A 24,528-nucleotide genomic window follows, 5' to 3' on the forward strand; every position below is an offset into this window, starting at 1 on the left:
AGGAACTATAAAATTGTACATAATCTATTAGGTAGGCTAGACGTCGACGTGCAGCGAGGCGTCCCAGGCGCGCGCGTTGACCAGCTTGAGCGTGGCGCGCAGCGCGGAGCCCGGGCCGAGCGCCAGCGTGAGCGGCTGCGGCGTGTCGCGCGGGCGCGCGTACAGCGCGTGCAGCGCCTGCTCCCAGCGCACGGGCGCGGCGGTGAGGCGCGCCAGGCGGCGGCGCGCGCCGGCCGCGGTGCGCACGGCGCGCGCGTCCACGCACGACACGAGCGGCACGCGCGGCGCCGCCACGGCCACGGCCCGCAGCGCCTCGCGCACGGCCAGCTCGGCGCGCGCCATGAGCGGCGTGTGGAAGGCGCCGGCCACGCGCACGCGGGCGCTGCGCCGCACGCCGAGCCGCCGCCCCTCGCGCTCCACGTACCGCAGCGCCTGCGCACGCGACATGTCTCGTACAGTCTTTGTTGTATTACGTGATGCCTCCCCCCTCAGATTTTGTAAGAATGTAATTTAAAATATTGTAATTAAAAGTATTTATATTTTTAAAATGATTTTTACTCATAATATTACATCGATTCGACACGACACTTCGTATTGTGGAGGACGAGCATACGCTTCTACCGTACACGGTAGAAGCGTAGGCTCGCTGAACTGTTGAGTCGTTTGCTAATGCAGACATACATATTTATATGTTGTTTAAATAAAATATAACTATTAAAAGAAAGAAACTGCATACACCATTTTACGAAAAATCGGTTGCCACAACAGGGAAGCGAAGGTCTAATCTGTTTAAAATTACACCCTGTACTTTATTGCATCAATCATGAGCGTCAATTATAATGATGAATGAAATATCCCTCCAAGCAATTTTATGATAATATATTTTTTCTGTCCGGTACGATAGTTAGGAGTCTAGGTCACGAAATTTTTTACTGCGTGGAAACATCTCATCCCCATAGGAATCTCGTTCGATTACGCGGATAGCTAGTCAATAGTAAAACTACAGCACCTGTTCATCGCCGGCGAGCACCTTGCAGCCGGGGTAGAGGTAGTTGGCGACCTGGCACACGCTGTGGGGGCCCGCGGCCGCGCGCGCCGCGTGCAGCAGCGCGCCCAGCGCGGCGTCCGGCGCCAGCCACACCGTCAGCATGCCGCCCGGCCGCTCGCGCGCCGCCGCCTGCATGGCCGCCGCCCGCACCTGCGCAGCACCAGTTACTGTACCCGCGAGCCGGTTAGCCGACAGGCTTTCGAAATGCAAACGACCGCCCGACCTCGACGAGGCGCAGGGCCTGTTCCAACTGCAAGGCTCCCGCGTACACCATGGCAGTGATTTCGCCGAGCGAGAAGCCGGCGACCGCTCGCACGCGCTCGAGAGCGCCGGGCCGCGTGTCGCGCGCCAGCTCCAGCGCGCCCAGTGACGTCACCAGCACGGCGGTCTGGCAGCGCCTCTGCAGCTCCTCCTCGGGGCCTTCGCGGCAAACCCGCGCCACATCCCAACTGTACATGTGAACATAGATTGGCTTCATTTCCAAACATTTGACTTTTAGGTGTGCCCTTAATAAGTCTCAGTTATAATTTCCTTGCCTAGCCTTCAATCCGACAATGTTATCAAAAGATTGAACCCGAATTTATGAAAATTTGTACTTGAAATTATGAATATAAATTGAAAATTTTGCATGTTGCATGTAAAGATACTACTTTTTCAACTTCAAAATACCAAGTGAGGAAATTTAATATTGTAAGGGATTAGAAATAAAAATATTTAGATATTAATATACAAACGCAATAGAGAACAATAAATGTTGTAACAATAACATTGGGACTCCATGTAAATGAGTCTACCTGTTTCATTCTTGTTTTTTGCATTATAATAATATGTCGCTGGCAAATTATATAATTTCGATGTCTTCAAAGTTCAAATGGCATTATAATTTTCAAAACACTCAGAATTTTATATTATTGTGAGAATTCACATTTTCAAATGTCCACATGGAGTCGTGAGACAACTATACTTGGCTAGTTTTAAATAAATCTTACACACCCAACCAATGATTTTTTTAAGCTGATGATACCCTATACACTCACAAAACAAACAGAACATTTGTGCTGGTCATGAGCAACTGCACACATATGCAATTATTATTAACAACATAGACAGAGGTGAAATAGATAGCATAATTATTGAAACATGGTAAATGCATTGAGCTATTATTAGTAATAGTAGCTCATTGGGTAAATGTTAAAAATATGTAATGACGTTTCAAAAGTGCTTCTAAAAGAAGTCAAGTTGAATAAATGTTTGAGTTTGAACAGTAAGAACAATGAGAGTTGGTAACTCTCTGCTATGCAAAAGTGTAAGCCAAATAGTCACATATTGACCAATCACAGCACTGCATTCAACCTAACCAAAAATGACTGGTCCCATATTCTCAGCATAATATTATAAATAATATATAAATTGCCAAGAATTTTTAATTAGTGCAATTATACAATTTGCACCAATGTATGATTATAAAAAAAATAAATGATTATAAATTCCTGAGAATATAAGAGTACCTTAGATTAAGATTCAAGTATAAAAATTGTTAGTTGTGCCATTATTAAAAGATAACATTAAATTAAAACAGAGACCTCAAGAAATCAACAATTAGCTAAATAATTACCCAACCACACTAGAAGCTAGTTCATATAGTTCCTTAGCAGAGGGCACATTGTCGAGGCACTTTCCCATGCCAACGCGCTGCGAGCCCTGACCAGGGAACAGTAACACCGTAGTCTCCGCAGGGTCGACCTGGTGAGGGAGAGACTCCTGGACGCCTGTCGCGTAGGGCTGTGTTGCCCATAGCAACTCGCCCTCTGGCGCTTTTGTGGGGTCTGCTTCACCAAATGCACTTGCATCGCGAAGCAGGCGTCGCAATGGACTTTCTGAGTTTGGCTTCTGTTCGATTGAACGCTTTTGAAACCGCAGACAGGCACATGTGCGATTTAATAACCGTATTGATGACAACATTCCGAACTAAGCAGACAAAAGAACAGAGAAGATAAATTAATATTATAACATAATTTAATGACACAGAAATTATGATATACTAAGAACAAAAGTAAGTATACAGAGCCACAGTAAATCTTTTTGGTACATATATTTAAAGTTTACTGTTACGATCACAGCGCACTATGCTCCCCAAGACAGTTTGTGTTATTGTGTTTACTCCTATCTAATTGCTCCGAGACTCCTATGTATCCAAGGTGACAGGTGAAGTCAGCTGTCAGATACTACGTTCATGCCATTCATGCACATGTCATATTATTAGTATAATGTCAATGCCACCCTCGACATATTATGTGTGACATTTATCACGGAAATATAAGACATACCAAGAAGCTTATCTAATACACTGGAGATTTCAGTATGAACAAGAAAACTTGTAACAAGAAAATATGGCCAGCTTATCGGTCTTCTATCGGATACACTTTGGAGAGTGCGCTGCGGAACTGCACGATCTCGTTCCGCCATCCCCGTTCTTCTATCGATCGTCGAGGCGCACATACTCTAGGCATCGCCCTTCGCCATATGGTGGACGTTCCATGTACCCGGACTAAGCGGTTTGGTTCCACATTCTTTATCCGAACCGCGAGGGACTGGAACATGCTTCCTGAGTCTGTGTTCCCCGACGAGTACAATATGGGGGTCTTCAAGCGTAGAGTGAACAGGTACCTTCTAGGGAAGCGCGTTCCATCTTAGACCACATCTCAGCTTAACATCAGGCGAGATTGTGGTCAAGCGCTTCCCTATTACCAATAAAAAAAAAAAATATGACCTTGAATGACGTATGTATGTTTTTTTATCCCTTTCACACCCACTTGCCAAGTTAGGTGTGAAAGGGATAAAAAACATACAGACGTCATTCAAGGTAATATTTTCTTGTTACAAGTTAATGTTCATACTGAAATCTCCAGTGTATTAGATATAAGCTTCTTGAAACATACTTAAATTTCCATAACAGACCGATACATAATTCGTGAGATAGTGCCATCACAAAAAACATTACTTGAAGTATTTACGCTTGAAGTATTTACTGAACTTATATTTTGATCTATCTGTCTGTGGATAGTGCAAACTGCAAAGTCAAACAAAATTCATCGTCACCTGTGAGAGCGTTTTCACATTATCCGATCCGATATCGGATATCGGACACCGATAGCCGATATCCGATATCGGATAAAATTTTCCCTTTCACATTGTCCGATAAAATCCTTCCGATATCATCATGAGTGTTGCCAGAAATTTTTAGAGAAAACTAAACTAAATTGCCAGTTGATAATAAAGGTATAGTTAAAAAAAAATCAAATGATAGATCATAGTTGTACATACATTAAAAATAACTACGTAAAAAAAAAAACAACTTCAAAAAAAGAAAAGTAAAATGTAAAAAGATTTGATATCATTAATTACTGCATATTATGTAGATGTGCTATTTACTAAATAGTTTTGATATCGGTCATTTGTATAGTATAGGTATGTTAACACATTATAAATTAAATAAATTTATATCAATACCTACTACAACCTAGTATTAGTTAATGATTTTAGTAATACATAATATTATGTATCAGTAAATACCTTTCAAAATCTATGAAATGTATTTTTAACAAGACGTACCTAGTCATTTAGTCATTTTTTCACTATATACATTTATAAAAGTTCATGTAGTACCTATGATAAATTTATTAAGTGATACAATCTTTGTTCACATTTTCTATTATTTTTCTTATTACACTGCAAATAGAATATTGTCTAATATTGTCACCCGTTCAAATATATATTTTATAATATGATTGTTGTCATTTCCTGTAAGTAAAGATACATAAATTATTTTACCGTCACAAGCAATTATTTTAGAATTAGGAGTTTTCAAATATTATTTGTTGTTAATTCAAAATAAAAATAAAATCGGTGTGAAATCTCCTCCTTTTTTTGAAGTCAGTTTAAAACAAAGCACTCAATGACAACAATACAATAAACAGCACAACCACAGAGCACAACCAACATCCGAGTAGGAGGAGGAGCGAGGCAGAATGAGTTAAAATAAAGATGATGATAGATGATTCTAGACACTAATATTTTCGAAGATAGATATTTGAATTTAAGAACGCAATATATTAATTTTTAGACTACAGGCCCATGTTGAAAAAATTATGGGTCATTTGACCCACCACCTGACCTATCTAGAATGATATAAGAGCATAAAATAAAAAGATTCAGCACTATGACGACACTCGTAAGCTGTCCACCTGAGTGCAGATGAGAATTCAAAAGTTCAGGTAGAGATTTTCTCCCCTTGTCTCCATGATTTTTGTACGGCGTTGCGGAATAATGGCTTAAAAGCAGTATAGAAATAGTATGACACAGATGCCGTACAAAAATGGTGGTCCACAAAGTCGGAATTTATTTTTATTTTTCGACAGTTGCCGGGGTAAATTTGGTCATTTGATTTTGTACGGCATCTGTGTCATACTATTTCTATACTACTTTTAATCAATTATTCCGCAACGCCGTACAAAAATCATGGAGACAAGGGGAGAAAATCTCTACCTGAACCTTCGAATTCTCATCTGCACTCAGGTGGACAGCTTACAAGTGACGTCATAGTGCTGAATCTTATTATTTTATGCTCTTATATCGTTCTAGATAGGTCACCTGGTGGGTCAAATGACCCATAATTTTTTCAACACGGGCCTGTAGTCTATTTGTTTACTTCAGTTCAGTTCAGTTCAGCCAATTGCCGTATATTTTAATATGGCAATTAAATTAGCTGCCGTATAAATCGTATTTTTAATGCCTATAAATACTTAAATGTGTGTTTTCTTAATAAAAAAAGGTTTCTTTTAATAGAAAGGATTTTAGGTTAAAGCAAAGAATTTTTTTAAAGATTTAGCGCCCTATAAGACTGAAAATACACAAACTAGTGCTTTTTTGCTGTTGGTATACTGCCTTTTCGAAAATTGTGTTGGCAACACTGAACATTATCGTCCGATAGCTCACCCTCAGAGCGTTTTCACATTATCCGATCCGATATCGGAGGCCGATATCCGATATCGGATAAAATTTACCCTTTCACTATTTCACATTATCCGATAAAATCGTTCCGATATTCTATATTTTTTGAAGTGAAACTTCTTTATCGGGATTGGAAAAAATTTAGTGCAACATTTTTTCGTTACGCGTGACATTTTTCCGTTACGCGCCATCTTTTTCTTATCCCGTCCATGCGTGATTCGACGTATTTCTGTAAAGTTGCACATACATAGTAAATTAATTTTGAAAAGTTTCACTTCTTACGTGTGTACACTAGTACACGCACACATTTTTTTTAACATTTAGCGCACTCTAAGACTGAAAATACACAAACAAGTGCTTTTTTGCTGTCGGTTTAGTGCCTTTTCAAAAATTGAGTTGGCAACACTGAACATTATCGTCCGATAGTACAGTTGGCATATCGGTGTCGGCTTCGATATCCGATATCGGACCGGAAAATGTGAAAGAGGTACATAAATCACACATTTTACTTACCCCCGATATCGGATCGGCGTCCGACACCGATATCGAATCGGATAATGTGAAAACGCTCTAATTTTAGACATATGTGCGCTCAGAGCAATAAGGCTACGCGCAGACATACAGCGTTCTGCGTTCCGCGTTCTGCGTTCTGCGTTCGTCAGTTCTGCGTTCTGCGTTCTAGCGCACACAGGAGCCGTTCAAGACATTTGCGTTCTATTTCGTGACTCTCCGCACGTGAAACATGCCTCTCGAAAGTTCATCTTCCGAAGATGAAGCCTTGCTTTTTGTGGAGTCTAGAGGAGTCAAAAAAAAGTAGAAAATGTTGGGTACACCCTATCAACACGAAACGAGATGATATGGGAGAATTTAGTATTCTTATCCCTGAGCTGCTTCAAGACGAAGAGAGATTTTGTATTTATTTTCGAATGTCAATAAATAGCTTCAATGAGTTACATGACTATGTAAAATCTGAAATAGAAAAACAAGATACCAATTGGAGAAGACGGACCAGCCATAGCGAGAACGCGAGTTCTTTGTAATTCTGTACAGAGAACGCGAGAACGCAAGCGTTCCGAATGACCGCCGCGATCTAACCGCGTTCTGTGTGCGCCGGCGCTTTAGATCCTTCACATTACAAAGAACGCGGAACGCAGAACGCAGAACGCGGAACGCAGAACGCTCTCTGTCTGCGCGTACCCTAAACCCCATGAATAAACCTATGCTCTCAGCTCCGAGGTTTTTGCAGTACAGCTTGAGTACAGCCACAAACGGCTGACTGTTGACAACGCATTTATGACAGTCGTATGACAGTTCACAGCTGACGCCTGACAGTAGTGAGTAGTTGGTAGGTATAATAGGTAGAGGTAGTTGTGATGTCAATTTCGCAAAAACATTATTAACATTTTAAACTTACGTGTTATCTTTTTTTATAGTTTATATATTATTTATGTATTAAAGAATTTATTAGTGTTTTATTCTGCTACATAATGCTTAAAATGATATTCTATATTTTCGAATTGAAGAAAGAGTTGCTGGTGTGCTTATCGTTATCGGTACTTTATATTACTTACTACCTAGTGGAAGTCGTCAAGGTAAAACCAATTGTTTCCTAAAAGTAATTTGATCATAGATAAGTGTATTGAGATAAATATTTTTAAATTTTTTACTACAAAATCAAATTAAGTAACATTAAAACTGAAAAATAAGCCGAAGTTTATAAATTTTCTATTTGATTTTATGATTTTCAGAAACCATTGTTAATATGCGGCAAAGGAGAATTTCGACAAATGCTTGAGGAGAAAGTACCTCTACTAAATGAACCATATTGGCCTACTCCATGGTGTGTGGAGTCGAGGCTTCAGACAGTGATTGCCTCTGTCCTTCGTTCACGAATTTTGCCAACTGTGAATTATCGAAGGTATCATCAGTTCATATTACAAAATAAAGACCCTCAGTCGGTCTGTCTGCAACAAACTGAAAAATGACTGTTCTGATATCCATTGTCTTCACTATAGTCTGTCCACTATAAGAATTGCTTTTTGACAGCTCGACGGGTGATACCAGAAGTGATGTTCAAAAGATTATCGATTGTGATACCATTTCCATTATAAATTCAAAATATTATCATAAATCGAATCAGGTACGTAAATAATAATTACAACGTAAATGTACTAATAAGATGTGTAATAATAAGACCACATATCTATGCATTGTATGTTAAAACTAAACTAAACTAATATTTTATTATTTATTGGTTTCTATCTTACAATTTGGTTGTCTCTACGTTTAAATTATATAACATAATAGAAGAGTTTTTCTGTATCGGATATATTTCACAGAGTATTTCTATCGATTATTTTAATCTATCGACCCATCATTGAATAATTCTGTGTAGGCATCACTAAGTGGACGGGACCTGTCCATGAAGTACGATAATTATTTGTATGACATTTTAACATAGACAATACAATCCTACATGGGCGTGAAGCTGTCAAAAAGCAAATAATATAATGGACAGAGTATAGTTGTTAATGTGGTTCTCAAATAGGGTTTCAGACTATGCACTATGCAGCCAGAGCTACATTGGAGAGCTAGCATTATACAGTGTGGAAGTATTCTATGGGCCCTGAAGGGAAAATACTTAAAATACTGAAGATAGCGAATTTTGCTGAAAGGAATTTTTAAAAAGAAATAGAACTGAAATTTACTTGCATCAACCGGGAATCGAACTATAAAAAATGAAAAAAATTGAAATTTGTTATTTTATTTTTAAAATCTACTCAAACATTGTTAAAGATATTTAATTGTTAGTTTCGCTTTAAAATATTTGCTTTTAAACAGAAATATCATGGAATTGAACATTTAAATTAATTATAAAGAACGTTACTAAGTTAACTCTATTTATCTAATAAATTGTTCAAAATGAAACTTGTAATTCTGGATATTTAATTTATTTTCTTCTGGAATTACATATAATAATTAAAAGTAAAACAAATGAAAAATACAAAATAATAATCGAATTTTAATACTGCAGTAGGGTGTTTAATCGCGGTGCTCTTAAAACCGCGTTTAAAACTTCAATAAAAAAGAAACATCTAAGAAATAAAATGTGTAAGTATTTAAAAATTATTTATTTATTAATAATGGAACTGTTTACTTACCTAAAATTCATATCTTTAATAAAACATCTTCGGATGCATAAGAAAATTATAACTGGTTGTTTCACTTGACAGACGGAAAATTTTTCAAAGACGGCATCAAGGCCCATATGTACTCCATAATAAAGATTTAATATTTTACGGATGTTATTCTATAAAATGCTAGTCTAAACTTATTTGTATCGATTTGAAGAATAAAATAACAAATATTAATTTTGAAAAATTTTTGTTAGTTAGATTCCCGGTTGATGCAATACAAGTACCAAAATTTTCGGAAATCTTTATATGCAGTTTTATTCCTTTTTAAAAATAAAGGAATGTTTCCTTTCAGCAAAATTCGCTATCTTCAGTATTTTAAGTGCCTACTTTCCCTCAAAGACCCATCGAAAATTTCCACACTGTATAGTAAGGGTTCATACGCACTATGCGGGTAGCGGGCAGCCGCATTCGCAACCGCAACGTGCGGTTGAAGAACCGTTGCGATTTGCGGTCATGTCGATCCAGTTCAAAGAAGGACGTGGAAGAAGTTGCAGCTATTTACTACATTTACACACGTTACGTCAAGAAGAAAAAACAAAGAAAGAAGTTCTGGGTGCATCCATTTTGCAATATTTTTCGAAGAACTAAAATAATATGAAGATAAGTTTTTTTTACTAGAATGTGCATACAAACGTTTGAAGAATTATTGAAAATTTTAGAAAAATTTATAACAAAGCTCAATGGCGGGCAGCCGCAGACCTTAGATCATTAAGTAATGGATGGAGTACGCTGGCAAATGTTCTAACTAAACTTTCTGCTGATTTTGGTGCGGGGAGGGCAACTCACACTATTGAAACACAATCACACATTCACAAAAATAATTTGTGTCACGAAAGTCGTAAAAATTTACGACCTTTTAAGCGACGAGTTTTTAAATTCAACTCTATCCCTAAGTTCATAAAGATTAAATTTGTATTTCATTCCAAGTTGTCTCGTGGGGAGTGTGGTTCAATATCGCGTTCTAAATTCAACTTTATAACTTAGACTATAAAGATTAAATTTGTATTTCTTTTAAAGATAGTCTCGTAAGGAATGCGGTTCATTATCGCGTTTTAAATTCAACTTTCTCTCTTACTAGATAAAGATTAAATTTGTATATTTTCTTTCCATGATAGTCTCGTCTCTTTCTCTCTCGAAACATGACTCGATTATTTGTCTTGATCATATCGCTAAACGATACATCGACGATTATTAGAAATTGCATTTAATTAGAAATGTACGTTAAAAAATAAAAAAATACACACAAATTAAAGGTTATTCCATCTTTTTTAATATTCGACATGTTTGAATTGCTTCTGCAAGACTTGACAGTGCAAAACGGCATTTTTAGCGGAGCACTCGCAGACGTCCTTTCGATGTTTTACGAATACGCAGAGTGTTTGTAATCGATTACGCAAGTAGTTTTTATGAAAGCATAAGATTTTTCGATTCGAATAATCTTATACCTCAGCAAAAGGGGAAACGCCTGCGAGTGTTATCCATTACTTAATGATCTAAGCCGCAGACTGAACCGCACAGTGCGTATAGCAACCGTCCGGCTGGCCGTCACTCGGGCCGCAGCTCTCCGAGCAACCGGAGCGGTCTGCGGGTAGCCGCATCGCAGTGCGCATAGAAATGAATATTACGTACATAATTGTGCTTGCGGTCAGCCGGACGGCTACCCGCATAGTGCGTATGAACCCTAACAAACAAATGCAATGTGCACTTAGCAAAGAAATGCTCACAATGCATTGTGGTCCCAACATCCACAACATGAAGCTTGTGGTGGCTGTAATGATTCACAATGAGTTTAGGCAATTACAGAAACACCACAATTACACCCTGAATTGTGTTATTACTTTTAAATTTAATTACTATATCAGTGTAACTTGCATACCTACATAGAAACCTATTATTTTATGATTATATTAACTAATTATAACTTTTATATTTTTTTACTGAAAACATTAAGATGACATATTAATTATTATTGAAAAGCAACACAGTGTGATTGAAAAATGAAAAATACTAGTTGTTAAATGTGGAATTACAAATCTCTCTTTCTGCCGCCATACTGCCAGGATTTTTCATTGAATTATCTACTGTATTCTTAAAAGATTGTAGAAGATAAATTAAAAAAAAAAATGGATTTTGTATAAGCAGGAGTTAACTATAGTAATTAGTAATTTATTAAGGGAAGTACCTTGATTAAAATAATATGTATTATATTTGAGTGGTTAAAATAAATGCAAATAGTGGCATCTGCATAATTTAAATAAAAATAAAATTTAGAGAAATACTCCGGTTATCGGACGGGGGACAAGTGGCACTGGACTGGGCGGACGCGCCGGGCGCGGCCGGCGACAAGGCGCGGCCGCTGATGCTGGTGCTGCCCGGGCTCACGGGCGGCTCGCACGCGGACTACGTGCGCTGCCTCGTGGCCGCTGCGCGCCAGCTCGGCGCGCACTGCGTCGTCTTTAACAACCGCGGCCTCGGCGGCGTGCCGCTCACTGTCAGTACCATATCTTTTATAGATTTTGCTACACACTGTATGGAATGAATAAAGCTTTTATAGATCATCAGTTAATTAACCTCGGCTCCACCCGGGGAGTCGTCGATTGTAGCTTTTTAAAAATTTTCAGCTGTTAGCGTAATTCACGCTGAGACAAATCCGACGAAGCTAAAATCTTCAAAATCCTTTCTGCTGCGAGTTAATAACGGTGAAACTGAAACATACTCGTAAATTTAAAAAATGATAAAAATCGCCGTTTGCATCATACGTACAGACGCCCCGGCTGTACTGCGCCGTGAGCCACGAGGACCTGGCGGAGGTGGTGGAGGCGGTGCGCGGGCGCGGCGGGCCGCTGCTGGGCGTGGGCGTGTCGCTGGGTGGGCTCATCCTGGGCCACTACCTGGCGGCGCACGGCGAGCGCGCGCGCCTGCACGCCGCGCTCATCGTGTCGTCGCCGCTGGACGTGGAGCGCGGCTCGGCCTGCATCGAGCGGCCGCCGCTCAACGCGCTGCTGTCGCGGCACATGGCGCGCAACCTGCGCAACACGGTGCGCGCGCACGAGCCGCTGCGCGCCGGCCCGTGGGACTGGGCCGCCGTGGACGCGAGCCGCTCCGTGCGCCAGTTCGACGCCGCCTTCACCACCAAGCACTTCGGCTTCCCGTCCGTGGAGCACTACTACCGCGCGGCCACGCTGCGCGGCAAGCTGGCCCGCGTGCGCGTGCCGCTGCTGTGCCTGTGCGCCGCCGACGACCCCTTCCAGCCCTTCGACGGTGAGTGTTCGCACACTGTCACGCACACGCACACGCACACATCGTTGGCATAACTGTACTGTTTGAGGCTAATTGAAAATTGGCCCTACCTCTATCGCTTGTTGAACAATAGCTCAACCGATGGTATAGTATTTTTATGAACCCAAAAAAAGTATTTGTCAGTAGTCGACATTTTAATATATCTTAACCACATCTTAATAGTCCGATCCTTAATAATACCGTCGCAGGATTAGTACGTTCATTGTTTTTTTGATGAAATAAAAATTTTATGTATATTTAGTATAATTAGGAGAATATATTATATCGACTAGGTTGCCAGTCTAAATTTGGCCCCAAGCATGTTTAATTAAATTTTTTCTAATCCATTTTTGGGAAAAAAAATTTTTGCCGCCGGCAACCCTTATTTGCGGGCGGATTTAATTAGGCACCCATATGTGATAATTAATAGAAAAAAAAATAGCTTTAATAATATATGATTCATAAATGTGCGTGATGAAAGTATAAATGGATCGAAATCATACCTGTTTGCACCAGGCTGCGAAGAGGTTGGGGTCAGGTGAAAAACGGCAACCGTGATTTTTTTTAAATATTTATGTATATAATTTGCCATGATGTAGACTACATTTTACATAAAAAACAAGTGAACGAAATTTTTTCCCAAAGATCCATTATAAAAAATTTAAATAAACATGCTTGCGGCCATATTTTGACTGGCAACCTAGTCGATATAATATAATAATAATCTCCTAATTATAAATACATATAGGTACATACATACAATTTTGGTTACATAAAAAAAAAACTATGAACGCACTAATCCTGCGGTGGGATCTAGTACTATTATGTACATTTTTATTTTGTAACGCCTAATAGTTTTACTATGTAGAGAATTGTGATTATTATCTTAGATTATAGGGTTCCGTACGATATAACAGGACCCCATTATTGTGACTTCGCCGTTTGTCTATCCGTCTATCTGTCACCAGGCTCTATCTCATGTCAACATTTGAATTCAGAGATAATGATAACGGTAACGATTTAAGACATTAAAAAGGTGATTTTATGCATGTTTTCTATTGATAAAAGCGACATCTATTCTGGCACAAGAATGAAAGAAAATGTTTTTTAAAATATTAATATTATTGATTAATATTGCGATTAAAACGGGTCATTTAAATTTTTAAGTAAAAAAATACCTAATTCGTATGGAATCCTAAAAAAAAACGCTCAAAAGAGTGTCGGCGCCGTCGGCTCGGCGCGTGTGCCGACGGGCCGACGGCGCCGCTCACGGGGCCGCGTGCGCAGTGCTGCCGCTGGACGAGGTGGCGCGCTGCAGCTGCGTGGCGCTGGCCGTGACGGCGCGCGGCGGCCACATCGGCTTCCTGGAGGGCTGGTGGCCGCCGCGCGCGCCGCGCCGCCAGTACATGGCGCGCCTCGCCGCGCAGTACTTCGGCGCGCTGCTGGCCGACCCCGCGCGCCTGCACGCGCCCCAAGTGTGCGGCTAGCGGCCCGCCGCCCGCGGCCCGCCGCCCGCGGCCCGCCGCCAGTACATGGCGCGCCTCGCCGCGCAGTACTTCGGCGCGCTGCTGGCCGACCCCGCGCGCCTGCACGCGCCCCAAGTGTGCGGCTAGCGGCCCGCCGCCCGCGGCCCGCCACCCGCGGCCCGCCGTCCGCGACCCGCCGCCCGCCGCTCGCCCGGCCCGACGCGGTCTCGTACATCTTTCATAATTTCATTTTTCATATTTTGTTATTGGTTAGCTCACACGATAGACGCCGTTGGCCGTATCGATCCCCGTCATATAATTCTGTACGAAGTGTACCGACTTATTAATGTAAATATTTAAACTGCAGCTGCGACTACTGAGCTTGAAACTTAAGGAGATAGGCATAACGAGTTCGGCATAATGCTAACAGTGAGTGTACACTACAGTGTACATGTCTACCTGTTACGTTTCATTGAAAGATGTAACATATGTAGTTAAGTATTTTAATACCTATATTTGGCATGTGCCGTGTTTATCGCAATGAATTGCATAAATATATATTAAAAATTAAAAATGTTGTGTGGTTTTATGAAACCACGGTAAAAGTGAAACTTAGGCACAAAATTATCGTATTTGTACGATAATTATCGTACGGTTCCGAACACTGCTTTATACCTACTCGGCAGCCGACCGTCACGCGACATGCGCTACACAGACCAAAAAGTTTGAGACGATGTAATAAAAGTTTCACTTTAAAAAAAGTAATCCGCTATAATAGGCATGACGACAGTATCCATAAATGATCGTATTAGTGTTTTTAAGGGAAAATGTATGATAAATAAATTAAATATAGTGACTTAGAAATCTTAAAAACGTTAAGATTAATGAGATTATCAATAAAATAAAACATTGAAATTCTGCAGTTGGCCATTTTGACTAAAACACGCGTGACGTCACGCTTAAGTAAACAACTCACGTCAGATGTGTTTAGTCGTTATGAATATGTTGAGAATACGCATTTTTATTTATTTTCTATTGTTTCACGTATGCTTTATCAACTCAGAAAAGAAATATAATTGCGAATTCACGAATACATGGTTCGGGGTTCTCCGCGATAACTTTATACAATCATTTCTTATTATTTTCTCGCTTGAAATAATTACTAACACATTTTTGAGCATTAATTTTATGTGGATTCAAACTGCAATACTGCACACGGCACACCACTTATAAACTTTGTAATTCGTTTCTATAACACATATTAAATAAATATTTTTTTTAATTTTCTTCGCAATGCGTACGTATATACGTAATTACGTACGTAATTACGTATTTACTAAAGAGTGACGTCACGTCTACGCCATGACACCTGCGAGCTGTTTTGGCACAGTTAATAAATATTTTTTGAAAAAAGGCTTTTATCTTCGTCAAATTCAAGTATATTACCGAAATATAGGGTTTTTCTTGTATAGTAAACGTATACACACATTATGGAAGAGGATTTCAAAATCTTTCGTCATGCCTATTGTTATCAATAGAAGAAAACACACTTCTTTCAAGGGAATGCTCTTGTTTATCAGCATTCAGCACCCTCACTCGTTGATCATTTGTGGCCTGTACCTTCTACCTAGTCCTTTATAATTATTGGCATCTATCAATTCATAACAATTATAGTTTTATATAGAGTCATGAGTAGATAAACTGTACGGAAACAAAGCATCAAACAACCGCGCGAATCGCCTGCGTGGTGCTGGTTGCCTAAAGACGCTGACAGGTAAAATCTACTTTGATTGGATAACAATAAGTTCCTATTTGATCAAAATCGGTTAAGAAACATTCATATTAGAATTTCCTGTTTACCCTCTAAGTGAGGTAGCGTCATTTTATGCCTATGCGTTATTCTGAGTCTTCAGCTACATACATGCATACAAAATTTCATCGTTATCGGTTCAGTAGCATCTGCGTGAAAAAGTAACAAACATCCATCCATCCATACATACATACTCACAAACTTTCTCCTTTATAATATTAGTAGGAGTACATATTTCAAAAGATATCAGTTAAGTAATAAATTAATTTACTAGTGAGGTAACAATGATACAATTTTTATGTTTTGTCCGAAACAAAAACAATTCCAGATATTTTTACACATACACAAGCAACCCTAGTCCGCAACTTTTCCCTCCAGGGCCCATCGAAAATTTACACACTGTATTTAACTTATTCTAAATTAAATCATATTGTTTATCAGATTGAGTACATATTTCTTTGAAAACCATTGCGAAGAAAGGCTTATGTAGCTGGTTACTAGTTATTATTCTGTGGTTTTAGTTTATTTTTGCATCCATTAAATTAAGTAAGTATCGCATATAAAGCGCACAGATAAAGGAAAAATGTGAAAAGTATAAATTTACAGTTACAACATAATATAAGAAACAGATTTACACGGAACCCTCAGTGCGCGAGTCCGACTCGTACTTGGCCGGTTTTTATTTACTTGCGCCCTACCTGTAAGTTGTAACCAATGCTGCCCTACCTCAAATTCGCCTACAGCCCTGATTAGGTACACAGCACAACACGAAAGAAGGAGAAACGAATGTTTCTTCTCTGTACAGTTTATCTACTCATATAATCATCATCATGTGATAGCACCTATTTATTTTTCGGAGAATTCGTCTATTTACAATCCGTTAGGTAATACTTTTAATTTTAGATAATTATAAATTACGTATACACTGTTGAAGCATTATTTATTTATACATTGTTTTATTAGCTAGGTACTTGAAGTATTTTTCTGGTATTATAATTATTGTTTGTTTTAAAAATTGGAATAAAATGAAAAAAAAAAAAAATCTTATTTTAGACTTTCCAAAGTATCACAGTATTAGCTTAATAGAATATTATCACATTACTGATCATCATCATCATCAAGCGACAATCATTATAACCGTCACGCGCATTGCTGTACGTATCTCTATTCTTGTTTATAATAATGTTATTCATCACAAGTTTGATTAAGAGAACAACGGAAAAGACAATATTATAATGCCTACTATTTAGTATTTTAATCATTTATCAGGTGGAAGGCTGTGTTGACCATTTAAAGTTATAATTAAGGCACCTATCTGTAATGAAAAATGAACTATATCTATATCAACTTAGTACTGTAACTATACAGATAGTTATATGTAACAATAAATGTAAATGTTAATGTATTTAATGTTGTAATATATATATATATATATATATATATATATATATATATATATATATATATATATATATATATATATAATATTATACATATATATGAATATACAACAATTATTGTTATCGATTTAAAAATATATGACTCGGTCATTGAGCTACTATTATATTATGTAATGGTCTCGGTAGGTACCTACCTACTACTAAACATATGTTTTAGTTATAGGTAATAATTGTTTTCCAATAAAAATATATTAATTGTATTTGTATAATAATAAGTAGTTAGTTAAAATAATCACCAAAATGCCTTTAAAATTATTATGTCGTGAAAATAAATTATATTTAAAGTTTTCTATCTATCGGTTAAGTAATTATTTACAAATTTACGCACTGCTCAAAATACGATATCGATATGGTATATTTTTATGTAGCATAATGGACAAGCTTTAATATTGTAATATTATAATAAAGGTGTTTGGTTTGTACACTAACTTCCTACTTGGAGAAAATTTATAATCGTTTTCCTCTTATACCCTTCATGTAACATGTTGATTTTGACTAATTTTTGTTATAGCGCATTATAAAATAATATTCTTGTTCCTGTTGTGTAAAGTATGGAGTTTATTATGGTTGTTTAACTTGCGTTTGCGCGTATTTGTTGATGAAGCATCTGTGTTACGTGTACCTATGTGTGGTTAATGTTATATGTATTTGTGGTTGTATCGGAACACTCACAGAGGCCCGAATGTTGTTGTTTTCCCGTTAAGGCCCCGGACCTCAATGGCGTGAAAACTTATTAGCCGCTACTAAAATTTAATCGAGTGTGCAAAAGATTAAATTTTCAATTGTGCAATGGATTAATGGAGTCACGCACACAAAGCGGGCGCTTCGCGGGCCGGGACCGCATTTTTATTTTTGTATAATTACTTTATTTTACCACATATTTTACTATGCTATAATAATAAATATAATGCGTCTGGAATGACAAAACAATACATACACTGGCACTTTCATGTCACCAAAGCTTTGAATCGCCACATAAGCACGAGTGTAGTGTACCCTGGGCGCACTGGGCCCCGCCCTCTGCGGGCACCGAACGTCCCGGCACCTTCAATTGATAAGAGAACAAATTGCGTCCAAAGAGATAATAAGGAACTATCTGTGATGTTAGAGCACGGGAGCTCGTGCACACGCGGCTACGCACATATCTATCTTTATATCGTTTTACTAATAAAATATGTTTAAAAAATTGGATTTGTTTTATTACCCCACCTTCACCAACTTCTTCCACCTGAGCCAATCGGTGGTACATTTTATAGTTAAATCTAATCTCTATCGGTACAAATGGGAGCCGAGACGGACAGGAGAAATAAAACAATATCTGATTTATCCGTTTTATTAAAATTTAAAAATACTCCTAAAACAAATTTCGCTATTTTCACTTAACCTAACTATAAATAAACATACTTGATCGATTTTTAAATGTACCTATTCGAAAGTTGAAATATTGGCTTCGCCTGCATTATCATCAGACAACAATTTTTTTTAAGCTAAATTTCATAAGTGATTAATTGTGGCGAGGCGGCGCCAGCGCGGCGGTGAAGGCGGAGAGCAGCGCCTCGGCGCGCAGCCGGCGCTCGGCGTCGCCCAGCGCCGCCAGCGCCGCGCGCTCGCCCGCCAGCTCGCCCAGCAGGCCGGCCAGCGCGCCCTCGCCCTCGCCCGCGCCCTGCCACGAGCCCCACGACGAGCGCGACGAGCCGTCCGACTCCAGCGTAGCGTCTGAAAGTGAAACACGGGATGAGCTGGTGTCAATTAACCCTATCTGCGGCATAGTTTGTGAGTCTGACCGGGCGGAGGAGCGTCGGGTTCGTCCAAGCGTACGAGACCTCGCCAGGGGTGAGCGTGTATCGCGGCGCGGGCGCGCGGCACGCCCCGGATGTCGTCTTCGTCCTCGTCTTCGCAATCGGAATGCGCCTGCAGAGGTACCAGCTCGTAGCGGCGACGCGACGCCCACGCCGCGAGAGCGGGGCTCTCCGGCTTCTCCGATAGCACGAGTCGCACTTGGGATATCCGGGAAAGGTCTCCCACGTGAATTAATCTTTGTTCTGCACACTCTTCATTCTGAAATTTGAAATGTATGTAGGTATATATGACTATTCATTTAATATTTATAATACATACCTGTTTGTCAACGAACACAATATAGAAAAATTATACCTCGCCATCGTTCAAATAAATGACATGAGCTTCGACGAGATTCGAAAGGTGCGTCGGGGGCGGCTCACCGTCCACCAGCGGCAGAACTCTCACGTCCGCACGATAGTATTTGTTCACTAGACGCCATATCCATTCCTCGCCGTTCAGATTGTGAGCATTTAAAGGTGATTCATTCTCGATAAGTGCTTATAAATGCAAAGAAAGAAGTTACAAGTAAAATGTGAATACTCATAAATTCTATAACATTTAAAATATATCTTACCAGATACAATTTTATAAGCAGACGCATTATTGTTTGCGCTAACTAAAACTATAGGCAAAGCATCATTTGTATGCATGTTAAATATTTTAAACAACTAAAATGCAATCATGATTTTTCACTATCAGCTGTTTACAACAGAGAGGTTGACAATTATTGACACAGAGGAGATTACCTGTCAAACAAAGAGTATACAAATACTACGCTGTCAAATGTCAATTTGACACGGTATAGATATCACGAAAGAACGTCCTACGGCAAAAATGTGATCATAAATTAATTGTGATGTGAACCCAAGGTGACTGGTAAACCAAATGTTGGCTGTTTTCCAATTACAGAGCATAATGCGACTCAGTGGCGCACAATGATTGAAATATTTAAATAGATATGTGTTCACATTTCACACTCCGTACGGTATTCAAAGTGGTAACACTCATGATGATATCGGAACGATTTTATCGGACAATGTGAAAGGGCAAATTGTATCCGATATCGGATATCGGCTATCGGCGTCCGATATCCGATATCGGATCGGATAATGTGAAAACGCTCTTAATCTTCTTCTTCTTTTTTGTTTATGGCCTTGTGGCTCGGAGCAATTAACTAGCGGAGAAGCTCGTAATTGCTCCGAGCCTTGTGGCCTTAATAATTTATTGACATTATTAATTGTCAATTGTCGTTAGTGGATTATGTCATTGTCAGACGTCAACGCACAAAGTGGCACTGGCTATTTTGCCGAGATAAAAATAAACTATAGTAGAGCCATTTTAATAGGCAACATTTGACAGTTCAACAAAATTCAACAACGTAACCTAGTAACGACGACATAGAATAACATGATATTTCGTTTTGTTAGAACTGCACATTTGCTTAACTTTTTTCAATAACGATTACATATTTATAATAATAATGACCGATACAACTAATTTTAGGATTTGATTTTACTGATAAACCATTCTAAACATAATAAACAATTTCTGATTTAAAGAACTGACGTCGCTACAATTTTGTGTCAATAAACCTTTTTTCTTTTTAAATACCAGAGACGTTACTCTAAAAATCGAAATCTGACATCTAGAATCGAATGCATTGATTACTTGGGAATAAAAATAAAAAAAATGATCATAAATTATTGACATGTGTTTCAAGTTCGATTGACAAATGTTTCAAGTTCGTATCGAATAATTCACTTTAATCGATGTTTTTAAGCAGGTTACCACCCTATGAAGATAAAATTGATAGACGTCAAATGTTGCCTATTAAATTGGCTCGACAATACTTTTAACTTTTCGTATAGAAAACATAGATTCGGATATTTATTTTTCATTGAACTATTGTAAATTTGTCGAGCCAAGTGATGGTTGATTAAAAAATCCCGATTGCGCTTGTGTCTAACAACATTATAAAATGAATAATATAATGTCTTGGACCGTAGAAGATGAGGCGATCATCGCCACCAACACGGACGCTACGGAGTGTAAACGGTGCGCAGTGGAACTAGGATATTGGAAAGACGAATACATCAAATATTTCGTAAAACATGCGGATAGGAAAGCCCCTGAAATAAATCGCGGCTATTATGCTCGGGTCAAGGCAATGGAGATGTTCATACATCAGTTTCTAGAAGTAAGCTGTAGACGCTGTACATAATATATCACAATATATTTTATCGAAATAATACGTTTTGCTATAAATGCAATATAGTTATACTTATGCAGTCAGGGCCTGTGTTGAATATATGAAATATTTGAAATAAGATTCTTAGTATTTTTAACAGACTTCAAAAAAAAGGAGGAGGTTATCAATTCGGCCGGTATATTTTTTTTATGTATGTACACTGATTACTCCGAGGTTTTTGAACAGATTTACATGATTCTTTTTTTTTTGATGCGGAATGGTGTCGAATTGGTCCCATAAAAATTTAAATCGGATAGGCCCAGCAGTTTTTATTTTATGAGCCTTTTTGTCTAATCTCGATGACTTAATTGAAATGTAGCAAGTAACTTTGATTCACTTCCCGGTAACCGATTGATCTGAAATTTAGTATACATATGTAAATTGGATGGCGATGAAACATTATCATGACATAGAGCTGATTTGATGATGGAATCGGAAGGTGGCCATAGGAACTCAGTAATATATTGACTCAACTTTATCAAGTTTGGGCTTGTTTGATTCGTGTTGAAATATACACTAAAAAGTATTAAATAAAAATAACTATGTTAAAAACAACCAACTTCAAAAACGGAAAAGTAAAAAATAAAAAAGATTTGATATTATTAATTACTACATATTACATGTTTAGATGTGCTATTTACTAAAAAGATTTGATGTCGGTGCACAGGCTTAATGCTAAGTGCTTAGTTCTTGGCAGCAACTTCAACTTCTTTGTTGAATTCCGTTTTTTAAAGTCGGTTGTTTTTAACATAGTTATTTTTATTATTAATTCAAATAGTTGGAGCACTGAAGCCGATTTATTCTTACATCACTCTTCCACTTTTATCCAGAAATTAGGATGAATGACTCATGAAACATAGACTTACATGATATTCTTCTCAAGTTCTGTGGACTGTGTACATCAAAGTAGATTTTATAATAAGATAAAATTTTTCCAATTGTAATATTACCAATTGATTAACTATAACATAATTAATTATAACTGTAACTAATTAATCAATTGGTAATACATATTTTTCGAAAGTGAAAAGTAAAGATTTTCAATATTTTGCAGAGGTGCGGCACTAAGTGTCAAATTATAAATCTGGGGTGCGGATTCGACACATTGTACTGGCGACTGAAGGACACCACTCAAGCCGTCAGCAATTTTATTGAATTAGACTTCCCCTCCGTCATCAGCAAGAAGTGTCAAATTATTAAACGCAACAAACAGTTACTCGAAAAGATATGTAACGAAGGTATATATTATGTTATCTTGACTATTCTCTTACGTAACTAGCTGGTCTGCGCCCGGTTGGGTGTCAAATGATATTGATATTTCATGTTAAATCTTAATCCATACTAATATTATAAATGCGAAAGTAACTCTGTCTGTCTGTCTGTTACTCAATCACGCCTAAACTACTGAACCAATTTGCATGAAATTTGGTATGGAGATATTTTGATACCCGAGAAAGGACATAGGCTACCTTTTATTGCGAAATAATATGTACCACGGGCGAAGCCGGGGCGGACCTCTAGTATATATATATATATAAATCTCCTGTCACAAAGTTTGTCCTCAATGGACTCCTAAACCACTTAACCGATTATAATAAAATTCGCACACCATGTGCAGTTCGATCCAACTTGAGAGATAGGATAGTTTAAACTTTAAACATGTCGGTACCACGGGCGAAGCCGGGGCGGACCGCTAGTACTAATATAAACTAATGAATTATAATAACTATATACATATATATGTTTTTTTGTTTACTATCCATAACATATGTATATATTCTATGGAGTTTATTGCTGGTTCTTTTCCGTCAGTCCTGCATTCCGTATCAGTGGTCTAATCGGTAAAACTATGTTATGACAAGTTAGAAGTCTAATAGAATGAATAAATGTTTGAGTTTGGGTATGCTATATTGTGGAAGACGTGTATATTACACTATTATGCGATACATGATTTTGTTATATCTCAAAGAATTTAGGCGCCAAACGAATAGCTCAATACCTAAATATCGATCGCATCAATGTTTGTCGTGTAGTTTTAAAGATTCAACAGTATAATATCTCCAAGGAACATTTTCATTCTATATAATACTAGCGGTCCGCCCCGGCTTCGCCCGTGGTACATATTTACGTTTTCTCTACACAAAAACCATCCTCGTACTTCAAGGAATATAATAAAAAAAGAATTATCGAAATCGGTTCAGCCGTTCTCGAGTTATGCGCTTACCAACACATTTTGCGATTCATTTTTATATATAAGATTATGTTATATAACGATACGATAACGATAGACTTTTAAATGAATATCGGTGGCGCCCTCGGCAGACGGCGAGGTGGTGCTGCGCTCGGGCGACCTGCACGCGGACGGCTACCACCTGCTGGCCTGCGACCTGCGCTGCGAGCGCGAGCTGGCGCGCAAGCTGGCGGCCGGCGGAGCGGTGCGCGAGCTGCCCGCGCTGCTGCTGGCCGAGTGCGTGCTCGTGTACCTGCGCCCCGACGCCGCCGACCGCCTGCTGGCGCAGCTGGCCGCCGCCTTCCCGCGCTGCGTGCTGCTCGTGTACGAGCAGTGCAACCTGGGCGACCGCTTCGGCGAGGTGATGGTGCGCAACCTGAGCGCGCGCGGCTGCCTGCTGGCGGGCGAGCGCCACTGCCGCCAGCCCGCGGCGCAGGAGCAGCGCCTGCGCGCGGCCGGCTTCGAGCGCGCGCGCTGCTGGGACATGGACGCGGTGTGGCGCGCGCTGCCCGACGACGACCGCGCGCGCGCCGAGGCGCTCGAGATGCTGGACGAGCGCGAGCTGCTCAGCCAGCTCAACTCGCACTACGCGCTCACCGTGGCCTCGCGCGGCGACCTCTTCGCCGACCTCGACCTGAGCGGCTGAGCCCCCCCCCACACACACACACCGCGCTCGAGATGCTGGACGAGCGCGAGCTGCTCAGCCAGCTCAACTCGCACTACGCGCTCACCGTGGCCTCGCGCGGCGACCTCTTCGCCGACCTCGACCTGAGCGGCTGAGCCCCCCCCCACACACACACACCGCGCTCGAGATGCTGGACGAGCGCGAGCTGCTCAGCCAGCTCAACTCGCACTACGCGCTCACCGTGGCCTCGCGCGGCGACCTCTTCGCCGACCTCGACCTGAGCGGCTGAGCCCCCCCACACACACACACCCCT

The 24,528-nt window shown here is 39.6% G+C and overlaps 4 protein-coding genes across 4 annotated transcripts; 2 read left to right on the top strand and 2 right to left on the bottom strand.

Annotated features, from left to right (window-relative positions):
• Positions 1 to 36: 36 nt before the first annotated feature.
• beg (malonyl-CoA-acyl carrier protein transacylase beg) lies at positions 37 to 3,523 on the bottom strand. Its single transcript, XM_089714077.1, has 4 exons — positions 2,664 to 3,523; positions 1,272 to 1,497; positions 1,010 to 1,198; positions 37 to 432 (listed from the first exon to the last, which is right to left on the bottom strand). Exons 1-4 carry the CDS (start codon positions 3,008 to 3,010, stop codon positions 37 to 39), a joined length of 1,158 nt encoding a protein of 385 aa, XP_089570203.1. The 5' UTR covers positions 3,011 to 3,523.
• A 3,861-nt stretch (positions 3,524 to 7,384) lies between these two features.
• On the top strand, positions 7,385 to 14,167 carry Hydr1 (abhydrolase domain containing Hydr1). The gene is made up of 5 exons (XM_089714092.1): positions 7,385 to 7,650; positions 7,807 to 7,976; positions 11,527 to 11,746; positions 12,021 to 12,516; positions 13,822 to 14,167. The coding sequence occupies exons 1-5, from the start codon at positions 7,546 to 7,548 to the stop codon at positions 14,019 to 14,021; spliced, it is 1,191 nt and encodes a 396-aa protein (XP_089570218.1). The 5' UTR covers positions 7,385 to 7,545; the 3' UTR covers positions 14,022 to 14,167.
• Positions 14,168 to 18,589: 4,422 nt separating this feature from the next.
• On the bottom strand, positions 18,590 to 19,852 carry LOC149474826 (uncharacterized). The gene is made up of 4 exons (XM_089714098.1): positions 19,687 to 19,852; positions 19,425 to 19,609; positions 19,055 to 19,328; positions 18,590 to 18,986 (listed from the first exon to the last, which is right to left on the bottom strand). Exons 1-4 carry the CDS (start codon positions 19,760 to 19,762, stop codon positions 18,775 to 18,777), a joined length of 747 nt encoding a protein of 248 aa, XP_089570224.1. The 5' UTR covers positions 19,763 to 19,852; the 3' UTR covers positions 18,590 to 18,774.
• A 1,113-nt stretch (positions 19,853 to 20,965) lies between these two features.
• On the top strand, positions 20,966 to 24,506 carry LOC149474827 (leucine carboxyl methyltransferase 1). The gene is made up of 3 exons (XM_089714062.1): positions 20,966 to 21,309; positions 22,415 to 22,598; positions 23,683 to 24,506. Exons 1-3 carry the CDS (start codon positions 21,091 to 21,093, stop codon positions 24,234 to 24,236), a joined length of 957 nt encoding a protein of 318 aa, XP_089570188.1. The 5' UTR covers positions 20,966 to 21,090; the 3' UTR covers positions 24,237 to 24,506.
• Positions 24,507 to 24,528: the final 22 nt, after the last annotated feature.

This window comes from Colias philodice, unplaced genomic scaffold (genome assembly GCF_061535455.1).
Source record: "Colias philodice isolate Cphi_HAF_F1 unplaced genomic scaffold, ilColPhil1 Martin Lab GWU primary ptg000018l_1:1-1108441, whole genome shotgun sequence".
Lineage (NCBI taxonomy): Eukaryota > Metazoa > Arthropoda > Insecta > Lepidoptera > Pieridae > Colias > Colias philodice.